This window comes from Erinaceus europaeus, chromosome 17 (genome assembly GCF_950295315.1).
Source record: "Erinaceus europaeus chromosome 17, mEriEur2.1, whole genome shotgun sequence".
NCBI lineage: Eukaryota > Metazoa > Chordata > Mammalia > Eulipotyphla > Erinaceidae > Erinaceus > Erinaceus europaeus.
Window position 1 is genome coordinate 2,977,040 of NC_080178.1, and position 21,686 is coordinate 2,998,725.

Here is a 21,686-nt window from a genome sequence, read left to right on the forward strand (position 1 = left end):
TCACAAAAGGTGAAGCAGGTCTGCAGGTGTTTATCTTTCTCTCCTCCTCTCTGTCTTTCCTTCCTGATTCTTCACTGTCCTATCCAACAGTGACAACAGTAATAATAAGGACAGACAGAAAGGGCAACAAAAGGGAGGAGATAGCCTCTGGGAGCAGTGGGTTTGTAGTACAGGCAGCGAGCCCAGCAATAATCCTGGAGACAACAACAGCAAAAACAAAACAAAAAAAAGAACTGAAGCCCCCCCCCCCCCAATCCCAATCCCAGGCTATAATACTCAGATGGTGTCCGGGGACCTGAACTGCGTCATACATCCTAAAGCAGGTGCCCTCCCAGGTGAGCTAGCTTGCCCCTGTGCCCCTTATTACATAAATGAATTAGTTAAAAAGAGGCAGAAGAGGGACGCCCACAGACCCAAGCGAGGGGAGAGGCCAGCACACAGCTACCTCCTCACTGCCATGAGGCTGTAGCGGGGGAGGGAACAGTGCATGAGAATTTGAATCCAGTTCTTGGCCCCAACTACAAGATCACCCAGCCCATTCATGGACACCAACACAGAGCAGTTTCATATAAAAATAAAGCTTTAATCAGCCGAGGGAGCACCCAGCAGAGCTTAGTTCTCTCAGGGGCGGGTAGGTGGGGCTGGCTCCTGGTCTAGCCGAGGCCAAGCTCAGAGGTGGGCCTGGGCGGGGGTCTGGGCCGGTTCCTTGCGGCCCGGGCCAGCGATGGGCCGGCCTCGTTCCTCCCAGAGGGTGAGGCCATCGCAGGCGCAGATCTGCTTGGGGTTCTGGAAGAGCCCAGCCGAGCGTGCGATGATGCCACAGGCCAACCTGCAGAAGGACTCAGGTCAAGGCCCCAAGCTAGTGCGGGCCTGGCTCCCCTCGGCAGTTGAGGGGCCCACTCACCTCTCCCCCGAGTTCCCCGAGATCTTGGATAAGGGGTGGCCGCCCCGCCCCAGGTCATCTTCTCTCTCGTCGACCACCACACTTCGGCCAATCACATCCCACACCTGGGAGGGGAGGCAGAGCACCAGGCAGTGAGGACCCCACCTGAGGTCCCAAAGTGACCCCTCACTCACTTCTATATATATTTTTTATTTTTAAAGATTTTTTTGAAAATATTTATTATTTATTCCCTTTTGTTGCCCCTGTTGTTTATTGTTGTAGTTATCGTTGTGATTGATGTCGTCATTGTTAGACAGGACAGAGAGACATGGAGAGAGGAGGGGAAGACGGAGAGGGGGAGAGAAAATCAGACACCTGCAGACCTGCTTCACCGCCTGTGAAGTGACTCCCCTGCAGGTGGGGAGCCGGGGGCTTGAAACGGGATCCTTATGCCGGTCCTTGTACTTCGCGCCACCTGTGCTTAACCCGCTGCGCTACTGCCCAACTCCCCTCTCACCCACTTCTGTTCCCCCTTACCTTCAGCTGCCAGTCCTCCATCCTGAAGCTGGCCCGGCCGTCGCCATCAGCTTTGATGTTGCCCAGGTCCCCCCGGTGCTGCGGTAAGAAGGGGACAGGGCACAGGGGTGCAGGTGCTCCCTTTTGGATCTCCCCAATGACACACACCCCCATACACAGTCCTCATTTCCTCCCTTGGGGACAGTCCAGTAGGATGGAGGGCAGTCTGGGAGACAAGGAAGGAAACTAGACACTTCTCTTAGGAGTGAAATCTGGGCTCTGGTTTCCTTTCTCTAGTGAATATACCCATAAATCATTTACGAAATCATTGTAGCAAAATACTGCTCAGCTCTGGCTGATGGTAGTCCTGGGGATTGAACCTGGGAGACTCAGGCATAAGAGTCTTTTTGCATAACCATTATGCTAACTATAAATAAACCTTTTTAAAAGTCTTTTTTATTACTTTATTTTACTTTTGTGATTGAGACAGAGAAAAATTGAGAGGGGAAGGGGCCAGGTGGTGGACACCTGGTTGTGCGCACGTTACAGTGCACAAGGACCCAGGTTTGAGCCCCTGGTCCCCACCTGCAGGGGGAAAGTTTTGTGAGTGGTGAAGCAGGGTTGCAGGTGTCTCTCTTGCTTCTTCTCTATCACACTCTTCCCTCTCAATTTCTGGCTGTCTCTATCCAATAAATAAATAAATAGAGTTGGGCGGTAGCACAGAGGGTTAAGTGCACATGGCGCAAAGCGCAAGGACTGGCCTAAAGATCCTGGTTCGAGCCCTGGGCTCCCCACCTGCAGGGGAGTCGCTTCACAGGCGGTGAAGCAGGACTGCAGGTGTCTATCTTTCTTTCCCCCTCTCTGTCTTCCCCTCTTCTCTCCATTTCTCTCTGTCCTATCCAACAACAAGGACATCAAGAACAATAATAAATACAACAATAAAACAACAAAGGCAACAAAAGGGAATAAATATAAAAAAAGAGAAATTGAGAGGGAATAGCGAGCTAGAGACTGAGAAAGAGACACCTGCAGCCCTGCTTAAACACCTGAAGCTTTCCCCCCACAGGCGGGGGACTGGAGACTTGTACCTGGCTCCCTGTGCACTGCCATGTGCACTCATCCAGGTGTGCCACCACCCAGCCCCCTAAATATACTTTAAAAAAATGTATTTTACCTTTTGTTGTCCTTGTTTTTTTTATTGTTGTAGTTATTGTTGTTGTTATGGATGTCATTGTTGTTAGATAGGACAGAGAGAAATGGAGAGAGGAGGGGAAGGCAGAGAGGGGGAGAGAAAGACAGACACCTGCAGACCTGCTTCACCGCCTGTGAAGCGACTCCCCTGCAGGTGGGGAGCCGGGGGCTCGAACCGAGATCCTTATGCAGGTCCTTGCGCTTTGCGCCATGTGCACTTAACCCTCTGTGCTACCGCCCGACTCCCCTAAATACACTTTACGAAAGTTTTGACCATTACAGATGTGCCAAAGGAGCCCAACTGATGATTTAGCGACACAGTGCATGTCACACATGAGGTCCTGGGTCCGATCCCCGATATCACGTGAAAGCACAGAAATAAAACAAGTAGCCATTAGCCCCTCGATGAAGTGGTATAAAAGAAAAAATAAAAAAAGAAACTCCACAGACAGTGGAAAGGTGCTTTGCTTACTCTATCTCTATTTTTCTTGAACTTATTTATTATTGGATAGAGACAGAGAGAAACTGGGGGGGATAGAGAGGGAGAGAGACAGAGAGAAACTGGGGGGGATAGAGAGGGAGAGAGACAGACAGCTGTATCCCTGCTTCACCACTCATGCAGCTTTCCCCCAACAGGTGTGGACCAGGGGCTTGAACCTGGGTCCTGGCATGCTATAATGTATGCATTTGACCAGGTGCGCCACCGCCTGGCACCTTCTTTGCTTATTCTCTTTCCCTCTTTTCTCTCATAAAACAGACAACAACAACCAAAAACCAAACACACTTACCCAAGGTGAAAAATAAGTCAATTTAAATCTGAATATTGAGTAACTAACAGAACACACAGTGTTCAGCTAAGTCACAAATCTTTTTCCTTCCTTCCTTCCTTCCTTCCTTCCTTCCTTCCTTCCTTCCTTCCTCTCTCTTCCAGAGAGAGAGGGAAAAGCACTGCAACACTGAAGCTTCCATCCATGCAGTGGGGACCCGGCTGGAGCTGGGCTGTGCACACAGCAGAACAGTGAGCAGCTCCGCAGTCACCGCCCCTGAGGATATGACGCCAGGAACCAAACTCAAAGCCTCATTCTCAGGTAGGGAAACAGTACAGCAGTTCTTCTTCTAGCGTTTGCCCTTCTTCCGTAGCCAGTCAACAGCGTCAGGTTGAGCCTGATGTCAAGTTTCGAGACCTCCTTTGAATCTGGAGAGGTGGCAGTCGTTGACTATGTGGGTCATAGTCTGTCTGGAGCCGCAGGGGCAGTTCGGGTCAGCAGTTATGCAAAAAGAAAACCCTTTCATGCCTAAGGCTCCAAAGATCCAGGTTCAATCCTCCACAATACCATAAGCCAGAGCTGAGCAGTGCTCTGGTCTCTGTAGCTTTCTCTCTCATTAAAACAACAAACAGGGAGTCAGATGATAGCACAGTGGGTTAAGTGCACATGGCACAAAGCGCAAGGACCAGCGTAAGGATCCCAGTTCCCCACCAGCAGGGGAATCACTGTACAAGCGGTGAAGCAGGTCTGCAGGTGTCTGTCTTTCTCTCCCCCTCTGTCTTCCCCTCCTCTCTCCATTTCTCTCTGTCCTATCCAACAACGACATAAATAACAACAACTACAATAAAACAAGAACAACAAAAGGGAATAATAATAATAAAAAAAACCCTCCAGCTTACAAATTGGGCCAAATTTTTCATTCTTCTATCTTAGAGGGAGAGGGAGAGGGGCAGACAGAGAGACAGGGAGAGATACCAAAGCCCTGATCTACCGACCACCGAGCTCCCTCAGCACCACCCGAGGTATTCCCGCGTAGTGTCAGGGATCAACAGGATTGTTTAGTCAAGCGCGTGCTCTACCAGCTGAGTCACCTCCCAGCACCCCAAGACACTGGTCTTTCAGGCTGTGTGTGTCTCACTGAGATAAGGAAACAGTTCGTTGGTCAAAGAGAAACCCCAGGTCCTGGAGCTGAAACACTGAGAAGAGTGTTTTGTGCTGTGCAGGTGGAGCCTCACCCATGAATGAGTTTATTACTCATGATCGGAAGAGGGAGAGTGACCACAGTACCAGAGCTTCCCCCAGTGCTGTGGCATTCTCATGTGGTGCCTGGGGCTCAAACCTAGTCCCTGTGCATGGCAAGACACATACCTTACCCAGTGAGCTGCCTTTCCTCGCCATAGATGCACTTTTTTAAAAAAAGATTTCATTTTTTAAAATCTACTTTTTTTTTTTTTTTTTTTAATAAATAAAGCCAGATCATCATGTGGCACTTATGATGCCAGGAATCAAACTCAAAACTTCATTCTTCGGTAAGAGAATAAGCAGCACAATGGTCATGCAAAAAAGACTTTCATGCCTAAGGCTCCAAAGATCCAGGTTCAACCCTCCACACCAAAGGAGCCAGTGCTGAGCAGTGCTCTGGTCTCTGTATCTCTCTCTCTCTCTCTCTCATTAAAACAACAAAGAAGACAGAACAACACTACATGGAAAAACCTAAGGAATCCAGCAAGAAGCTTTTGGAAATCATCAGGCAATACAGTAAGGTGTCAGGCTATAAAAATTAACATTCAAAAGTCAGTGGCATTCCTCTATGCAAACACTAAGTTAGAAGGAATTGAAATCCAGAAATCAATTCCTTTTACTATAGCAACAAAAACAATAAAATATCTAGGAGTAAACCTAACCAAAGAAGTGAAAGACTTGTATACTGAAAATTATGAGTCACTACTCAAAGAAATTGAAAAAGACACAAAGAAGTGGAAAGATATTCCATGTTCATGGGCTGGAAGAAAATTCATCAAAATGAATATATTACCCAGAGCCATCTACAAATTTAATGCTATTCCCATGAAGATCCCAAGCACTTTTTTTTGGAAAATAGAAAAAATGCTACAAATGTTTTTCTGGAACCAGAAAAGACCTAGAATTGCCAAAACAATCTTGAGAAAAAAGAACAGAACGGGAGGCATCACACTCCCAGATCTCAAACTGTATTATAGAGCCATTGTCATCAAAACTGCTTGGTACTGGAACATGAATAGACAAACTGACCAGTGGAATAGAATTGAGAGCCCAGAAGTGAGGCCCCACACCTATGGACATCTAATCTTTGACAAAGGGGCCCAGACTACTACATGGGGAAAGCAGAGTCTCTTCAACAAATGGTGTTGGAAACAATGGGTTGAAACATGCAGAAGAATGAAACTGAATCACTGTATTTCACCAAATACAAAAGTAAATTCCAAGTGGATCAAGGACTTGGATGTTAGACCACAAACTATCAAACACTTAGAGGAAAATATTGGCAGAACTATTTTCCTTGTAAATTTTAAAGACATTTTCAATGAAACGAATCCAATTACAAAGAAGACTAAGGCAAGTATAAACCTATGGGACTACATCAAATTAAAAAGCTTCTTCACAGCAAAAGAAACCACTACCCAAACCAAGAGACCCCTCACAGAATGGGAGAAGATCTTTACATGCCATACATCAGATAAGAGTTTAATAACCAACATATATAAAGAGCTTGCCAGACTCAACAACAAGACAACAAATAACCCCATCCAAAAATGGGAGGAGGACTTGGACAGAATATTCACCACAGAAGAGATCCAAAAGGCCGAGAAACACATGAAAAAATGCTCCAAGTCTCTGATTGTCAGAGAAATGCAAATCAAGACAACAATGAGATATCACTTCACTCCTGTGAGAATGTCATACATCAGAAAAGGTAACAGCAGTGAATGCTGGAGAGGGTGTGGGGTCAAAGGAACCCTCCTGCACTGCTGGTGGGAATGTCAATTGGTCCAACCTCTGTGGAGAATAGTCTGGAGAACTCTCAGAAGGCTAGAAATGGACCTACCCTATGACCCTGCAATTCCTCTCCTGGGGATATATCATAAGGAACCTATCACACCCATCCAAAAAGATCTGTGTACACATATGTTCTTGGCAGCACACTTTGTAATAGCCAAATCCTGGAAGCAGCCCAGGTGTCCAACAACAGATGAGTGGCTGAGCAAGTTGTGGTATATATACACAATGGAATACTACTCAGCTGTAAAAAATGGTGACTTCACCATTTTCAGCCGATCTTGGATGGACCTTGAAAAAATCATGTTGAGTGAAATCAGTCAGAAACAGAAGGATGAATATGGGATGATCTCACTCTCAGGCAGAAGTTGAAAAACAAGATCAGAAAAGAAAACACAAGTAGAACCTGAAATGGAATTGGCATATTGCACCAAAGTAAAAGACTCTGGGGTGGGTGGGTGGGGAGAATACAGTTCCATGAAGGATGATAAATGACATAGTGGGGGTTGTATTGTTAAATGGGAAACTGGGGAATGTTATGCATGTACAAACTATTGTATTTACTGTTGAATGTAAAACATTAATTCCCCAATAAAGAAATAAATTAAAAAAAACCAAAAAACTAACCAACCCAAACCCTCCAGCTTGCAAGCACAGTGTCATAGCCACTGCACCACCTCCCAGGTCACCTGCAGAACTTAAAGTGACACCATCACCCTCACTAGGAAGGCTTCTCCCCTTGGCCTCGGACTGGGGCAGGTGTCCACTGGGAGGTTGTCACAAGCTAGGTGGTCTCAGAATTCTCCCTCACAGACCCTCAGGCCCGGAGCTCAGAGGGACAGGCCTGGATCACAGAGACCAAAACTGCATCCAATCTAGTGGCCATAAAACATCCTGCCATGTAGGAAGGAATCACAGGGCAGGACTCACATGCCTGAGGCCCTGTGTTTGATCTCTGGCACATGCACCCTACCAGAGGGGAGCTCTGGCCACTCTTCTCTCAGGAAAAAAAGAAAAAAAAAAAAATACAAAAACAAGGGGCCAGGCAGTAGCACACCCAACTGAGTGCACATCGCCAGGCTCAAGGACCCAGGTTCAAGTACCCAGTGCTTGAAGGGGAAGCTTCACGAGTGGTGAATCAGTGAGCAGGTGTCTCTGTCTCTCTCCCTCCACCTCAATTTATCCCAAGATATAAATCCAATGAATAAAAAATAAACAATTAGCAATTGCACTCTAGAGCCTCAAGAGCTGCCTGCTCACTTCTGAAAGCTGGGGTTTCTCCTCCATCCTCACCCTCCCAGATGAGCACTTACCCGCTCAGGATCCTGGGGGCCCCCATGAGATGTCCCATCAGGGTTAAAGTGGTCCCCACAGCTGAGGAGACAAGGTGGCAGGTGGGCATGAGAACAACAGCTTACTCTAGGCCATTTGTTGTCTTACTTTAATTATTCTCATCTTGTTCATTCATTCATTCATTCATTCATTCATTCATTCATTCATTCATTCATTCATTTAACAAACAGACCCTCTGCACCAGGCTTTGGGTTGAAGGTCCTAAGAACTTAAGTCAGGATGTGGGTCCTGACTTAGTAACTTTTTTTAAAAAAATATTTTTGTTTATTATTGGATAGAGACAGAGAGAAATTGACAAGGGAGGGGGAGATAGAGAGGGAGAGTGAAAGAGACACGCTTGCAGCTATGCTTCACCACTCATGAAGCTTTCCACCTGCAGGTGGGGACCAGGGGCTTGAACCTGGGACCTTATGCACTGTAGTGGGAGCACTTAACCAGGTACGCCACCACCTGGCCCCCTGACTTAGTAACTTAATAAACTTTCCAGGCCAGAAATGGATGAGCACTTAACCAGGTACGCCACCACCTGGCCCCCTGACTTAGTAACTTAATAAACTTTCCAGGCCAGAAATGGATGAGCACTTAACCAGGTACGCACTTAACCAGGTACGCCACCACCTGGCCCCCTGACTTAGTAACTTAATAAACTTTCCAGGCCAGAAATGGATGAGCTCGGGCAGGGGTAAATAGCATAATGGTTATGCAAAGAGATTCTCATGCCCGAGGCTCTGAAGTTCCAGGTTCAATCCCCCGCACCATCATAAGCCAGAGCTGAGCAGTGCTCTGGTGTTTCTCTCTGTGTCTTTCTGTCTCCACATCTCTCTCAAAAATAAATAAATAAATAAATAAATTACTTAAAAAAAAAAAGATATGGATGAGCTCACTGCAGCAGGGAGACAGCCTGCCCAGCAGAGCACATACCTTGCTACATGTGAAGCCCTGAGTTAAAAAAAAAAAAAAAAAGCTTAGCCGTACACAGGAGCAACACAGATACAACTGAGGGGCTCTGAGGCTTCCTGTCTTTTTGCCAGTCCTCTCCCACCCCCAGCCCACCCCTTCCCCCAAGGGGAAAAAAAAAGTTAGCTGCTCAGTATTCCTGAGCACATGTGAGGCCCAGTTGAGTGCACACATTACCATGCAAAAGGACCCAGGTTCAAGCCCCATCCCCACCTGCAGGGGAGAAGCTTCAGGAGCGGTGAAGCAGGTCTGTAGATGTCTCTCTTTCTCTCTCCTCTTCTATCTCCCCCCCCATTCTCTCTCTGTCTCTATCAAATAAGAGCCTGCCCTGCCCTTCCTGGCCAGGACTGCCTTCTAGCTCAGTGAGAGTGAGGCGGCTGCCAGCGGCAGGTCAAGGTCACAGTCAGGCTCAAGTCCTCACTGTGGCATTCACATGTGGGAGAGGACACAAGTCATTTAGCCTGCAAGGGCCCAGTGTGTGAGTGCGTGTCTGGGCTCCTGAGCGTGAGTACACGGGATGTAGAGGGATAGGTGTGCAGCGGACTCACACTTGGCGGCGGAGGCGGCGCCAGCAGGTCCCTGACAGCTCACCTGCTGCAGTCCTCAGTGAGGTCCCCGAACTGATGGACGTGGAGTCCATGGAGCCCAGGCTCCAGGCCATCGATCGTCCCCTCAATGAGGCAGCGCTCAGGGCTCAGCTGCAGGAATCGCACCACTCCCTGCACCGGGCCAGGCCCTCCCAGAATGGCCACTGCCGCCCCTAGATTCTCTGCAAGGTAACAGACACGCTGGGCAAGGGCACAGAGGTGGCCCCACATAGCTGTCATGCCTTCCTCAGAGCCCTGCCCACCCTAGGCCCTGCCCCCAACCCCAGGGCTAGATTTGTAGCTGGTCCAGGCCCGCTCCCTCCCAGAAGCAAAGGTCAAGGCCAGAGTGGTTACTCACCCAACAGGCTGCTGCCCATACCCTTGAGGACCGCCTGCCGCCCGCTGTCCTCCAGCAAGGCCTGCACCTCCTGGCTGGGCAGGGTGGTCTGCACCAGGACCATCTGCTTCTCCAGATGCACCTCCACACTCAGGATGCCTGTGGGGAGGGGCCGAGGGCAGCAGAGGGCAGGCACCCCAGCTTGGGAAGGGAAACAAACCTTCCCTTGCCAACTCTCTTGCTTTTCTTTCCATCAATTAATTTATTTTGTATAGACGCAGAGAAATTAACATCGAAAGGGGAGCTAGAGAGGGAGAGAGGAAGAGAGACACTTGCAGCACTGCTTCACCACTTGTGAAACTTCCCCCCTGCAGGTGGGGTCTGGGGCTTGAACCCGGGTCCTTGAGCACCGTAACGTGTGCACATAACCAGGTGCACCACCACCTGGTTCCCAAGTCTCTGTCTTTTTATTTTCCCATTTGTCTGCTGCCAGGGCTTCACTGGACCTTCAAGCCTGCACGATTCCACAACTCCTAGTGGACTTCCTCTTTACCCTCCTCACCTGTCCCCATAGATGGTGAGAAATGAAAAGGGAGATAGAGAGTGCAGGGGGAGATAGCATAATGGTCTGTAAACAAACTCTCATGCCTGAGGCTCCAAAGTCCCAGGTTCAATCCCCTGTACCAGCATAAGCCAAAGCTGAGCAGCGCTCTGGTGAAAAGGGAGAGAGAAGGACAGAGACTGTAGCAATGCCGCAGCGTTCCCATGTGTGGCCAGGCGCTGGAGCCCAGGTCCTCGCACATTTAGATCAAGTGTGCGCTCTAACAGCTAAGCTTTCTCCCCAGCCTCTCTCTGTGTCTTTACATGTAAAAGGAAGATAGCATTTGTCCCAGGGTCTTTACTGTTTTTCTGGCACTGGAATCTAACACAGGGCATGTCATGTGCTCTCCCACTGAGCTACATGCATGGCCACCCCCAGGATTGTTGGGGGTACTCCTTACAAGCTAGGCATCATCGAGAACTTTAGAAAATGAATTGGCTTTCGATAAACTGGTGCTCACCACAAACAAGGAGGGTCAGTGCCCCCAACCCTAGAGCTGCTGGTAGCGTGGAGCACAGGCTTTCTTACTGTACGAACTCACCCGAAACCATGTGAGTTGGGGTACTGTTGTCTCTAGGCTAGATAGGAAAATGAGGCCCTGGGGAGTCGGGCGGTAGCACAGCGGGTTAAGCGCACATGGCGCAAAGCACAAGGACTGGTGTAAGGATACCGGTTCGAGCCCCCGGTTCCCTACCTGCAGGGGAGTCGCTTCACAGGCGGTGAAGCAGGTCTGCAGGTGTCTGTCTTTCTCTCCCCCTCTCCCCTCCTCGCTCTATTTCTCTCTGTCCTATCTAACAAAGACGACATCAAAAACTGCAACAACAATGAAAAGATAACAAGGGCAACAAAAGGGAAAATAAATAAAATTTTTTAAAAAATGAGGCACTGAACTTAGTGGCAGCTAGGCTCAGTGGGTGTGGTGGGGCAGAGCCGCCAGTCCAGCTCAATTTAGCTCAGAGCCCAGGAAGGAGAAAAGATAAGACCACAGGGAATTCTAGGATGTGTGGACAGGGTTCAAGGAGGGGAGATTTGGGTGGGAGTGCCTTCCACTCTCCAATTTGGAGAGTGGTCCTGTTGCCCAAATTCCAGGTCTCCTGGAGAATGCGAGCCAACCTCTCTGTGCGCATTTTTGGAAACTACAATTTCCTGCTCAACCCAGAGAAAGCCAAGGCGCCTCCATGTCCCTGGCACAAACAGCCGTCAGACTTGCCCTGATGCCTCAGAACCTGCAAAGGGCTGAAGACTGTCCTGTGTCTCCCAGCTAGTAAGATCCCTCGGCAAGAAAGTGTCACCAGAAGTGGAGAACCCGTTCCACTCTTGGTGAACTAGCTCCATCTCCTCTGACTCTCTCCCATCACCCCCAAACACATTTTGAGCAGCTCTAGCTTCAAGATCAGTCCCTCCATCCCTCCACCCCAGCACTTTCCCTCCTAAGGGCCAGGTGACCACTTTGCAGAATCAAAGGAAGGCAGTATTGTTTCCCCCCTCGCACTGGTCGCGCTGTCTTATCAGCCCTCTCCAACTGTGCCAGGTCACATCCAGAGCAGCTGTCTGAAAGAAGCTGGAGCCCAGGAGTCCGGCGGTGGCGCAGCGGGTTAAGCGCACGTGGCCCAAAGCGCAAGGACCGGCGTAAGGATCCCGGTTCGAGCCCCTGGCTCCCCACCTGCAGGGGAGTCGCTTCCCAGGCGGTGAAGCGGGTCTGCAGGTGTCTGTCGGTCTCTCCCCCTCTCTGTCTTCCCCTCCTCTCCCCATTTCTCTCTGTCCTATACAACGTCGACATCAATAACAACAACAATAACTACAACAACAATGAAAAACAAGGGCAACAAAAGGGAAAAAAAATTACAAAAAAAAAAAAAAAAGAAGAAGAAGACGACGACGAAGCTGGAGCCCCTGAGGATGGACTGTGGCCCGGGCTGCGGTTTGCTTTGCCAGGATCCCGCAGTTTCCCCAGCCGGAGCCACTCCCCAGGGAACGCCCTCTCTAGGTGGGGCTGCAGGAGCCCAGCTCCTCTCCAGGTACTGAGCTCTAAGACGCCTGGAGGCCAGGCTCTGCCTCTGCGCCTCCGAACACGTTCCTTGCTCTCTCGGACTCAACTTGAGCACCTGTTCAGATGGGAGTGAGGGTGGGGAAGAGGGAGGGAGCGATGGCCCAGAGCTGTGGCTGCCTCTCCCAGAGACGGGGGCACTGCTCGCACTTACCTGCCACCCCCTGCAGGGAGGCGCGCACCGCGTCCACGCAGCTCTGACAAGTCATCTGCACCGCGAACTCCAGCTACAGGGGCGGCAGGTCGGGACGATGAGAGCTGGGGGCCCTCGGGCGTGCCTCTGTTTCCCTACTTCCCCTACGAGCTCCCCCCCAAAGGCATGGGGGACCTCCCCATGGGACAACCCCCTTGACTGCCTTTGTCGTGATCACTCACGATCAAGGCAGGACAACACTAATGTCTAGGGCTCCGCAGCTCTGACATCAAGTTGGGGTCCCGGCCCCCCGCCCCCGCCGCCAGGTGCCGAGTCCTTCCCCGCCCCCTTTCTCGAGTTCACCAGCTTTCCAGGGACCGAGGCGCCCTGCCCCCGCGAGGCTCCCCCGCGCTGCTTGCACCTCACCGTGCACGCGGCCCCGCGGCCGTCCGAATCCGAAGCCATGCTGCAAGGTGTCACGGGCGGGAGAGCCCGCACGGCGCTAGCCCTGCAGCTAATAGCCTGGCAACTAACAGCTCGCAGCCACCGGGAGGAGGCAGGGAGCGACCCGGAAGTCGGGCTTCGCCCCGCCCCCCGATGCGCGCGCACGCATCCACGGCCCACCCCCACGTGCGAGCTAAGGGGCGGGGTCACGGGCCGCGCAGGCGCACTCTGGATTACCGCCCCCGGGTTGCCTGGGTAACGGCGTGGACGCCGCTGCGGCTGCAGGCCGGTGCCGCCAGCCCCAAGATGGAGCCCTCGAAAAACTTAGCCGAGCTCCAGAAGTTTTACCACCAGATGCTGCGCCCGCTGTCGCTCTTCCCTCGCCAGAAGCCGCCTCCCGAGTCCCCGAGGCGCCCCTCGCAGGACGTCCCGATGCTGCCGCCTCTGCCGGTGTGGCGGCTGACGGCGGCGTCGCTGTCCCGCCAGGTGGCCCTGCAGCTGGAGGGCATCAAGCTGGAGATGCCCGTGCCTCCCAAGGCCCGGCTCTGCTTCACCAACGTCATCCTGGACGAGATCAAGTGCAGCTGGCAGGAGCCTCCCTGCCAACTGAGCCTGAGCCACGTGGACAACCTGAGGCTGCGGAAGCGGCTGCAGGCCCACGTGCTGTTCACCAGCGAGCTGCTCTTCCTCCACTACCTGTACCTGCTGGTGACCATGGCGACCCCCGAAGCCGTCTTCACCGAGTCGGCCATGCTCACCCGCCTGGCCGCCAGCCTCGCCAGGGACTGCACACGCTTCCTCACCAGCCCGGAGGTCTCCCGTTCTCTGTTGGCCGAGCTGCAAGCCCAGCTGGAGGTGGAGCAGTCCCGAGGCAGCATTCAGAAACTCCGCATCTTCGGCTCCAGTAGGGACTCCAAGGCCTGTGAAGTCCCACCGCCTCGCAGACCCATCTTCGGCCAAGTGCCATCCACCGGCCTCAGCCTGAACTACCTCATTCAGCTCAGCCGCCCAAGAGATTTTCTCACTGAGCCTGAACAGGATGCCATGATGGAACTCAAGTCCATCCCACAGCTGAAGAAGAAAAGGCCTCTGCGCTGGCTGTCCTCCGTGCAAAAGAAGAAACAAAGCGACACCGGTGCCTTACAGGTTGTGTCACTGCCCAAGGAAGCTGCGGCTCCCACCGGCAGGTGTGTCCCTACCTCCCCTGCGCCTGGCACGCCCCTCCACTCCCAGATCCACAGGGGCCAGTCCATGCCTTCTCTGCGTGAAGGCTGGAAACTAGCAGATGAGCTGGGCCTCCCTCCACTGCCGCCTCGGCCCTTGTCCCCCCTGATCCTGGTCACAGAGAGCAAACCGACGCTGGCAGGGGACGTGGTGGCTGAGGACCTGAAGAAGACAATAAAGGAAATGAAAATAGTGTGGGCTCACTACTCTTCGCTGGAGTCCGGTCTGCCCCCACTTGTGGGGACCCTCACCTACCGCCCATCGGCCCAAGAACATGTGAAAGAGCTACAGAGAATGCTGAAGGACCTGGAAGAGGAGGAACATTCTGAGCGGTCGCGCCTCCAGGCCCCCAGGCCCGACCCAGTTCAATCCCAGCCGGTGACTGTCACGGTGAAGCTGCGAGACCAGGGTGTGGTGCAGGCAGCCGCAGTGCAGATCTCCGAGAGGACCTTTGTGGACTCCTTCCACGTGGAGGGGGCTGGGGTCCTGTACAACCACCTGACCGGTGAGCTGGACTCCAAAGTCATCGAGAAAATGGATATCGAACGCTATATGGGCAACAGCATCAGGGAGATCTACACAGAATTGATGAGCCGGGTCTCTACCAAGCACTTCGCTTTCGACCAAGGTCCCCTGGTTGAGCCCACAGCAAACACAGACTGGTCATCGCTTTTGTTCTCGGCCTCTCTAGGTGTGGAAAACCAGTATTATGCCGTCAACCCCAAGCTGGTTGGGCTGGCCTCCAGGAAAACATCGCTGGTTCAGAGCACCCCTGACAAAATAGCTTCCTTCTCTTCACTCCACTCCGTCAAGCACTTGGAAAAGCGGAACAATTCCTCGTGGTTCAACTGGTGGAAGAAAACCGTAACTTCGAGCGACTACTTTAAGTTCCTCTCCAAGCAGCAGACAGATTTCCTCCACGTCATCTTCCAGATGTATCAAGAGGAGCCCGTTGTAGAGACTGTCCCCACAGAGAAAGAGTTCCTGAAGATCGAGCAGCCTCCGCCCTTGCTGAATAACGAAGAGCCAGACTTCGTGCCGGGAGAGTGGAACTGGAGCACGGTGCTGGAGTACGGCGCGGAGATGAAGGACGAGGTCCCGGGAGAATCCCAGAAAATCCTGGACCTGCAGGAGCGCCTGCACCGGCTGTGGTCTATGCTCGAGGTCCCCAGCAAGGACCGGCTGGACATGGCCATCAAATACAGTTCCAACACCCGGCTCGGGCAGCTGCCTTCCTTGGTGAGCTCCTGGGAGCTTGTCCTGCAGCCCATTCAGCTGCGGGAGAAGTTGCTGGCGAGACTGGAGTGGTTTGAATGGCAGGCCTCTGACCCCAACCGCTTCTATCAGAAGACCAAGCTGGGCCCGACTTACTTGCGGGAGGAGAGTCGGATCCGCAACCAGCTACACCAGAAGCTCTGTCTCCTGGAGAAGTCTTTGGTCTCCCTCCTGAGGAAGATAGAGTTGTTCTTTGGCGAGCCAGTCACCCTCCAGGGGCGGCGCTACCTGGACAAGATGAAGCGCGACAAAGTGGAGATGTTGTTCTGGCTGCAGCAGCGGCGGCGTCTCTGCCACCTGCTCCGGGTCCAGAGTCCGCCCCCGCCCAAGGCAGCCTTGTCCAAGAAGGCCAGCAGCAAGCCGCTGACCATTCCCGGGAGCACCTCCGCTAACCAGTGACCGGGTCAAGTGTCCTCGAGTCGCCCTCAGATGCCAGGGGCTCACCTGCCCCCTGCTGCCTTAGACCCGATTTCTGGGGGACGCTTAGGTCTCTCACCACGGCAGGACTGCCACCGACACTTCATTTCAACAGCAAAGTTCTAATAAAAGGATCCATAGGCTTAGAGATTCCATTCCTGTCAAGCCAGGCACATTAAACCCCAAATCACGTTGATCCAAACTACGAAGGCCTTCCGTGGAGGTCACAGTCTATCTGCTTTGGAACACCCTCAGTTTAACTTCGTATTTTTGAATCAGAGCCCTGCTTAGCTCTGGCTTATGGTGGTGCAGGGGGATTGAACCTGGGACTTTGAAGCCTCAGGCATGAGAGTCCCTTTACATAACCACTGTGCTGTCTCCCCTACATAGATGGGCATTTAGACCCTCGCTAAACAGGGGTCAGCAAATAGCTCAGTTACATAGTGCACTGCTTTGCCATGCTTGTGACCAGGTTCAAACCCTGTCCCCACTGCACTGGAGGGGACTTTGGTGCTGTGGTTTCTCTCTCTCCCTTCTCTTCTCACCCCCCCCCCCCCCTTTTTTTTTCCTGTCTCTCTATGAAAAAGGGAAGGAGGGGAAAAAAGAGGCCTGGAGCAATGAAGCCCCAGAAATGACAATACAAGACAAAACAAACAAAAGAAATCCTGGCTGTCTTATCTGAGGCAGGCGCTGCCTGCTCTGTACCCGGGCCGCCCTGTCAGACCACCTGTGAGCTTCTCCCAGCAGCTGAAGCTTCTCGCTTCCGCCGTTCCCCTGGGCTGCTGGAAGAACTAAACATTTTCATGACAGTTTCCCCCGTTCACATAAGCACGTGGCAGAAAGCACATGGGAGAACCGGAAGCCCTGCAGTTAGAGCACAGGGCTTGCGTGTGGCCCCTCTGAGGCCCTATACAGGCTCAGACTGCAGTGGCTCTTGCCGGGGCTCTGGGCCGAGGTGCTCACGCCTGCCCCCTGGTGCCTTATCACGCCCCTCCTGACTCAGCTCTCCCCAGTCCCTCCACTCCATCCTCAAGTGCCCGCCTGCCACAGGCTTTGCCGTGACTGTCCCATGGGAAGGTTGTCCCATGTGTCCACAGGACTCCCTCCTCCGTGCCTTTGCTCAGATCTTGCCTCCCTAGGGAGGCTGTTGTTTCTTCCTACTCTGTTCTGTTCTGTTTTTTTTTTTCCTTTAAATATTTATTTTTGCAGATCTGTGGCATTATGTACACACAATTTCACTGCTCCTGGAGACTGTTTCATTTAAACAGAGACACAGACAAAGAGAGGGAGAGACACCACAACGCTGGAGCTCCCTCCCTCCAGGGCCAGAGCAACTCCTGTGTGGTGCTGGGGCTTGCACCTGGGCCTCACCTTACCCGATGAACGGTCGCACAGGTGCTAGCCGGGACGGATCTGGCTCCACCACGCCTCGACTTCGTACTGAGCACCCTTCTTTGTGTCGACTCACTTTGTAAACTTAAATTTAATATTTATTTAGTTATGTATCCCTTAACACAAAAGAGAGCAATCTCTCTGCCCTCTGATCTAGTTATTAGTGAGAGAGAGGGAGAGAGAGAGAGGACAAACCAAAGCATCACTCCGCCAGTCTGCATCTCTGAGGATGAAGTTTGCAATTCCTGCCTTTTACCCACTGAACCACCTCCCTTCTAGCATCCACTGTTCTTCTCACTTTCTGACTGCCTCATTCTTCCCAAACTGACTTACCGTCAGGTCTGAGAAGTTCAAGTCCTCTGCCCTGGGCGTCCGGCTGTAGTGGGGGCCCTGGTCTGTGCCAGACTCCTTGCAGCCAGGCCCCGGGCCCCACCCCAGCAGCTCTAGCAAGTGTCCCCGCAGAAGCTTTCGGGATGGTTCATTGGCACCTCGCCACGGTCTCCCAAAGAGTGAGCACACATTGTTATGTCTTTCCAGGGAAACTGGGCTCGAGGAGAACTGGACAAAAACCAACTTTCTTTCTTTTTTTATTCTGTTTTCTTTTGGGGGGGGGAATTTTTTTTCTTTATTTCCTTTTGTTGCCCTTGTTGTTTTATTGTTGTAGTTATTATTGTTGTTGTTGTTGGATAGGACAGAGAGAAATGGAGAGAGGAGGGGAAGACAGAGAGGGGAAGAGAAAGACAGACACCTGCAGACCTGCTTCACCGCCTGTGAAGCGACTCCCCTGCAGGTGGGGAGCCAGGGTTCGAACCGGGATCCTTACGCCGGTCCTTGCGCTTTGCGCCACATGTGCTTAACCCGCTGCGCTACCGCCCACAAAAAGACTCTTAGTTGAGGCTCTAAGGTCTCAGGTCCAACCCCCTGCACCACCATAAGCCAGAGCTGAGCAGTGCTCAGGTAAACACAAAACAAAAATGAGCCTGAGAGGCCACTCAATGGCATTATACATGTGCGAGGTCCTGAGCTTATTCCCCACAGCATTAAAAGAAAGTCAGGGGTAGGCGTACAGCATAATGGTTCTGCAAAGAGACTTCCATGCCTGAGGCTCTCAAGTCCCAGGTTCAATCTCCCACACCAACATAAGCCAGAGCTGAGCAGTGCTCTGGTAAAAAAAAGAAAGAAAGAAAGAAAAAGAAAAAAGAAAGTCAGAGACAACCTGGGAGATGATGTGGACCCTCAAGTATGAGGCCCCAAGTTTGATTCCTGGCATTGCATGGACCAGAGTGATGCTGTTTGCCTCTCTCTCTTATGAATAAATAAATACATCTTTTTAAAAAGTCAGAGATAGTTCTCCCAGTAGAGTACACACTTTACCATGTTTGGGGACCCAGGTTCAAGTCCCGGGCACCACATGGGAGCACATGCACAGGGAAAGTTTCACAAGTGGGACAATTGTGCTCTCTCGCTCTTTCTTCCTCTTCTCTTTTTTTCCTTCTTCCCCTTCTTCCTCTCTCTCCTTTCTTCCTTTCTTTTTTTTTTTTTTAGATGTTTATGTTTTTTTTTTTAATTTTTTTATTAATTTTTTTATTTAAGAAAGGATTAATTAACAAAACCATAGGGTAGGAGGGGTACAACTCCACACAATTCCCACCACCCAATCTCCATATCCCACCCCCTCCCCCGATAGCTTTCCCATTCTCTATCCCTCTGGGAGCATGGACCCAGGGTCATTGTGGGTTGCAGAAGGTAGAAGGTCTGGCTTCTGTCATTGCTTCCCCACTGAACATGGGCGTTAACTGGTCGATCCATACTCCCAGTCTGCCTCTCTCTTTCCCTAGTAGGATGGGTCTCTGGGGAAGCTGAGCTCCAGGACACATTGGTGGGGTCTTCAGTCCAGGGAAGTCTGGCCGGCATCCTGATGACACCTGGAACCTGGTGACTGAAAAGAGAGTTAACATACAAAGCCAAACAAATTGTTGAGCAATCATGGACCCAAAGCTTGGAAAAGTGGAGAGGAAGTATTAGGGAGGTACTCACTGCAAACTCTAGTGTGCTTCTGCTTTCTTACTTTGGTGCCATACTCCAAACTCAGTCAATTTCTGCTTTGCGTTTCTACTTCTTCTTTTTTTTTTTTTTTTACATGCATAACATTCCCCAGATTCCCATTTAGCAATACAACCCCCACTATTTCATTCATCATTTTTCATGGACCTGTATTCTCCCCACCCACCCACCCACCCCAGAGTCTTTTACTTTGGTGTAATACTCCAATTCCATTTCAGGTTCTCTCTTCCTTTCTTTCCTTTTAATCAGAGAGGAAGATAACAGAAACATATAAAAGACTAGACCACAAATTTTTTTTTTTTTGGCGTCCAGGGTTATCTCTGGGGCTCGGTGCCTGCACTCCAAATCCACTGCTCCTCGAGGCTATTTTTTTCCCTTTTTCCCTTGTTGTTTATCATTGTTGTTGTCACTTTGTTGGATAGGACAGAGAGAAATCGAAAGAGGAGGAGAAAACAGAGAGAGGGAGAGAAAGACAGACACCTGCAGACCAGCTTTACCGCCTGTGAAGTGACTCCCCTGCAGGTGGGGAGCCGGGGACTCAAACTGGGATCCTTGAGCTGGTCCTTGCACTTTGGGTCATGTGAACTTAACCCGCTGCACTACCACAGGTCTCCTCTTTATTATATTTTTGTTGCCCTGTTTTTATCATTGTGGTTATTATTATTATTGTCATTGTTGTTGTTGGATAGGACAGAGAGAAATGGAGAGAGATGGGGAAGACAGTGGGGGGAGAGAAAGATAGACACCTGTAGACCTGCTTCACCGCCTGTGAAGTGACTCCCCTCCAGGAGGGGAGCCGGAGGCTCGAACTGAGATCCTTATGCCAGTCCTTGCACTTTGCGCCAGGTGCGCTTAACCCGCTGCGCCACCACCCGGCCCCCCTTTCTTTCTCTCTTTATGGCTGAAAAATCCCTGCTGGCAACAACAATAAAAAGGAAGTGGGGTCTTACAGCTTTGGAACACAAGTCTGAAGAAGTTGTCCCCCTAGAGCTGGCGTTACAGTTATAAGCACGCTGGGATTTGCGTTCCCGTCTCACGCACACACCACCAGTGCATGTCTAGACAGGATCCAGAGTGGGCTCTGTGTTCAACCTGCTCAGAGTACAGCACAGGCTTGGAGGAAGTCTTCGTTTGAATACGCAGCAGTGGGCAGCAGCTTGTCCTGAGTGAATCCTCTGTGGGTCGACTCTTGCTGGTAGGCTTAGGGGAGCTGGATCAGTCACTAGTTGGGTGGACTCGGAGGCCACTGTTCCACCCCAAACACAAGCTGGGAGAGTTCAGGAGCTGCCCTAGCTTCCAGGGGTTCACAGCTGGCTGGTTCAGCCCCCTCCTCCCCCTCCCCGATCTCTGGGTAGCCTGGACCTTCATGTCAACACTCTAGTCCTCCAAAGCTCTAAACAGTCATTTAGGCAAAATGCTCTCTACTCCAGATCTTTAAATTCTTTTTTTTTTCAGTACCTTTTTTTTTTTTAAAGATTTTATTTATTTATGAGAAAGACAGGAGGAGAGAGAAAGAACCAGACATTACTCTGGTACATATGCTGCCGGGGATCGAACTCGGGACCTCATGCTTAAGAGTCCAAAGTTTTATTACTGTGCCACCTCCCGGACCACCAGATCTTTAAATTCTTAATCTAAGTGCAAACTAACGTCAACTCTTTTCTGCGGTTTCTTTTCTCCCACCTTGCTTATCGCTGGGATTGCTGGGAATTGACGGCTATTTATACAACTCCACCACCCCTGGTGGCCATTTCTTCTCCTTTTCTTTCTGATAGAGACGGAGAGAAATAGGGGAGAGTACTACTCCACTGGTTATGAGCCAGAACCTTGGACTTGGGTTATTGAATATGTGCTCTCTACCTGGTATGCCACCAAACTTAGGTGGATTTCTCTCTTTCTTCTCTCTTTTTTTTTTTTTTTCTTTTTTGCTTTCAGGGTTATTGCTGGTGCTCAGTACCTGCACTACAAATCCATTGCTCCTGGAGGCATATTTTTTCCATGGTTGTTGTTGGATAGGACAGAGAAAAATTGAGAGAGGAGGGGAAGACAAAGAGTGGAGAAAAAGACACCTGCAGACCTGCTTCAATGCTTGTGAAGCAATGTTCCTGCAGGTGGGGAGCCGGGGGCTCAAACCAGGATCCTTTCTCCAGTCCATGTGCTTCACACTATGTGCGCTTAACCCGGTGTGCTACTGCCTGCCCCCTGGATTTCTTCCTTCCTTCCTTCCTTTCATTCATTCTTTCTTCCTTCCTCTTTAATGTTTGAGAGAAGAGACAAACCAGGGAGCCAGGAGGTAACATACCTGGTTAAGTGTACATATTACAGTGTGCAAAGACCTGGGTTCAAGCCCCTGGTCCCCACATGCAGGGAGCGTTTACTTCGTGAATGGTTAAACAGGTCTGCAGGTGTCTCTCTGTCTTCCCCTTTCCCTTTCAATTCCTCTCTGTCTCTATTCAATAATA

General features: G+C 51.1%; 2 protein-coding genes across 2 annotated transcripts; one reads left to right on the plus strand and one right to left on the minus strand.

The window, feature by feature from the left end:
• Positions 1–562: 562 nt before the first annotated feature.
• Positions 563–12,993, minus strand: CCS (copper chaperone for superoxide dismutase). The gene is made up of 8 exons (XM_060175964.1): positions 12,835–12,993; positions 12,430–12,502; positions 9,649–9,786; positions 9,295–9,472; positions 7,707–7,767; positions 1,421–1,498; positions 905–1,008; positions 563–829 (listed from the first exon to the last, which is right to left on the minus strand). Exons 1-8 carry the CDS (start codon positions 12,871–12,873, stop codon positions 670–672), a joined length of 831 nt encoding a protein of 276 aa, XP_060031947.1. The 5' UTR covers positions 12,874–12,993; the 3' UTR covers positions 563–669.
• Positions 12,994–13,005: 12 nt separating this feature from the next.
• CCDC87 (coiled-coil domain containing 87) lies at positions 13,006–15,914 on the plus strand. Its single transcript, XM_007518773.2, has one exon. It carries the CDS (start codon positions 13,006–13,008, stop codon positions 15,748–15,750), a length of 2,745 nt encoding a protein of 914 aa, XP_007518835.2. The 3' UTR covers positions 15,751–15,914.
• Positions 15,915–21,686: the final 5,772 nt, after the last annotated feature.

What these genes read in the sequence shown, in the direction of transcription:
- CCS (XM_060175964.1), bottom strand. Translation starts at nt 12,873, where the DNA reads ATGGCTTCGGATTCGGACGGCCGCGGGGCCGCGTGCACG. An exon ending in CTCCCTGCAGGGGGTGGCAG is followed by an intron (nt 9,787 to 12,429) that starts GTAAGTGCGAGC and finishes CCCTCCCCACAG; the next exon opens with GCATCCTGAGTGTGGAGGTG. An exon ending in TCGGGGAACTCGGGGGAGAG is followed by an intron (nt 830 to 904) that starts GTGAGTGGGCCC and finishes GTCCTTCTGCAG; the next exon opens with GTTGGCCTGTGGCATCATCG.
- CCDC87 (XM_007518773.2), top strand. Translation starts at nt 13,006, where the DNA reads ATGCGCGCGCACGCATCCACGGCCCACCCCCACGTGCGAGCTAAGGGG.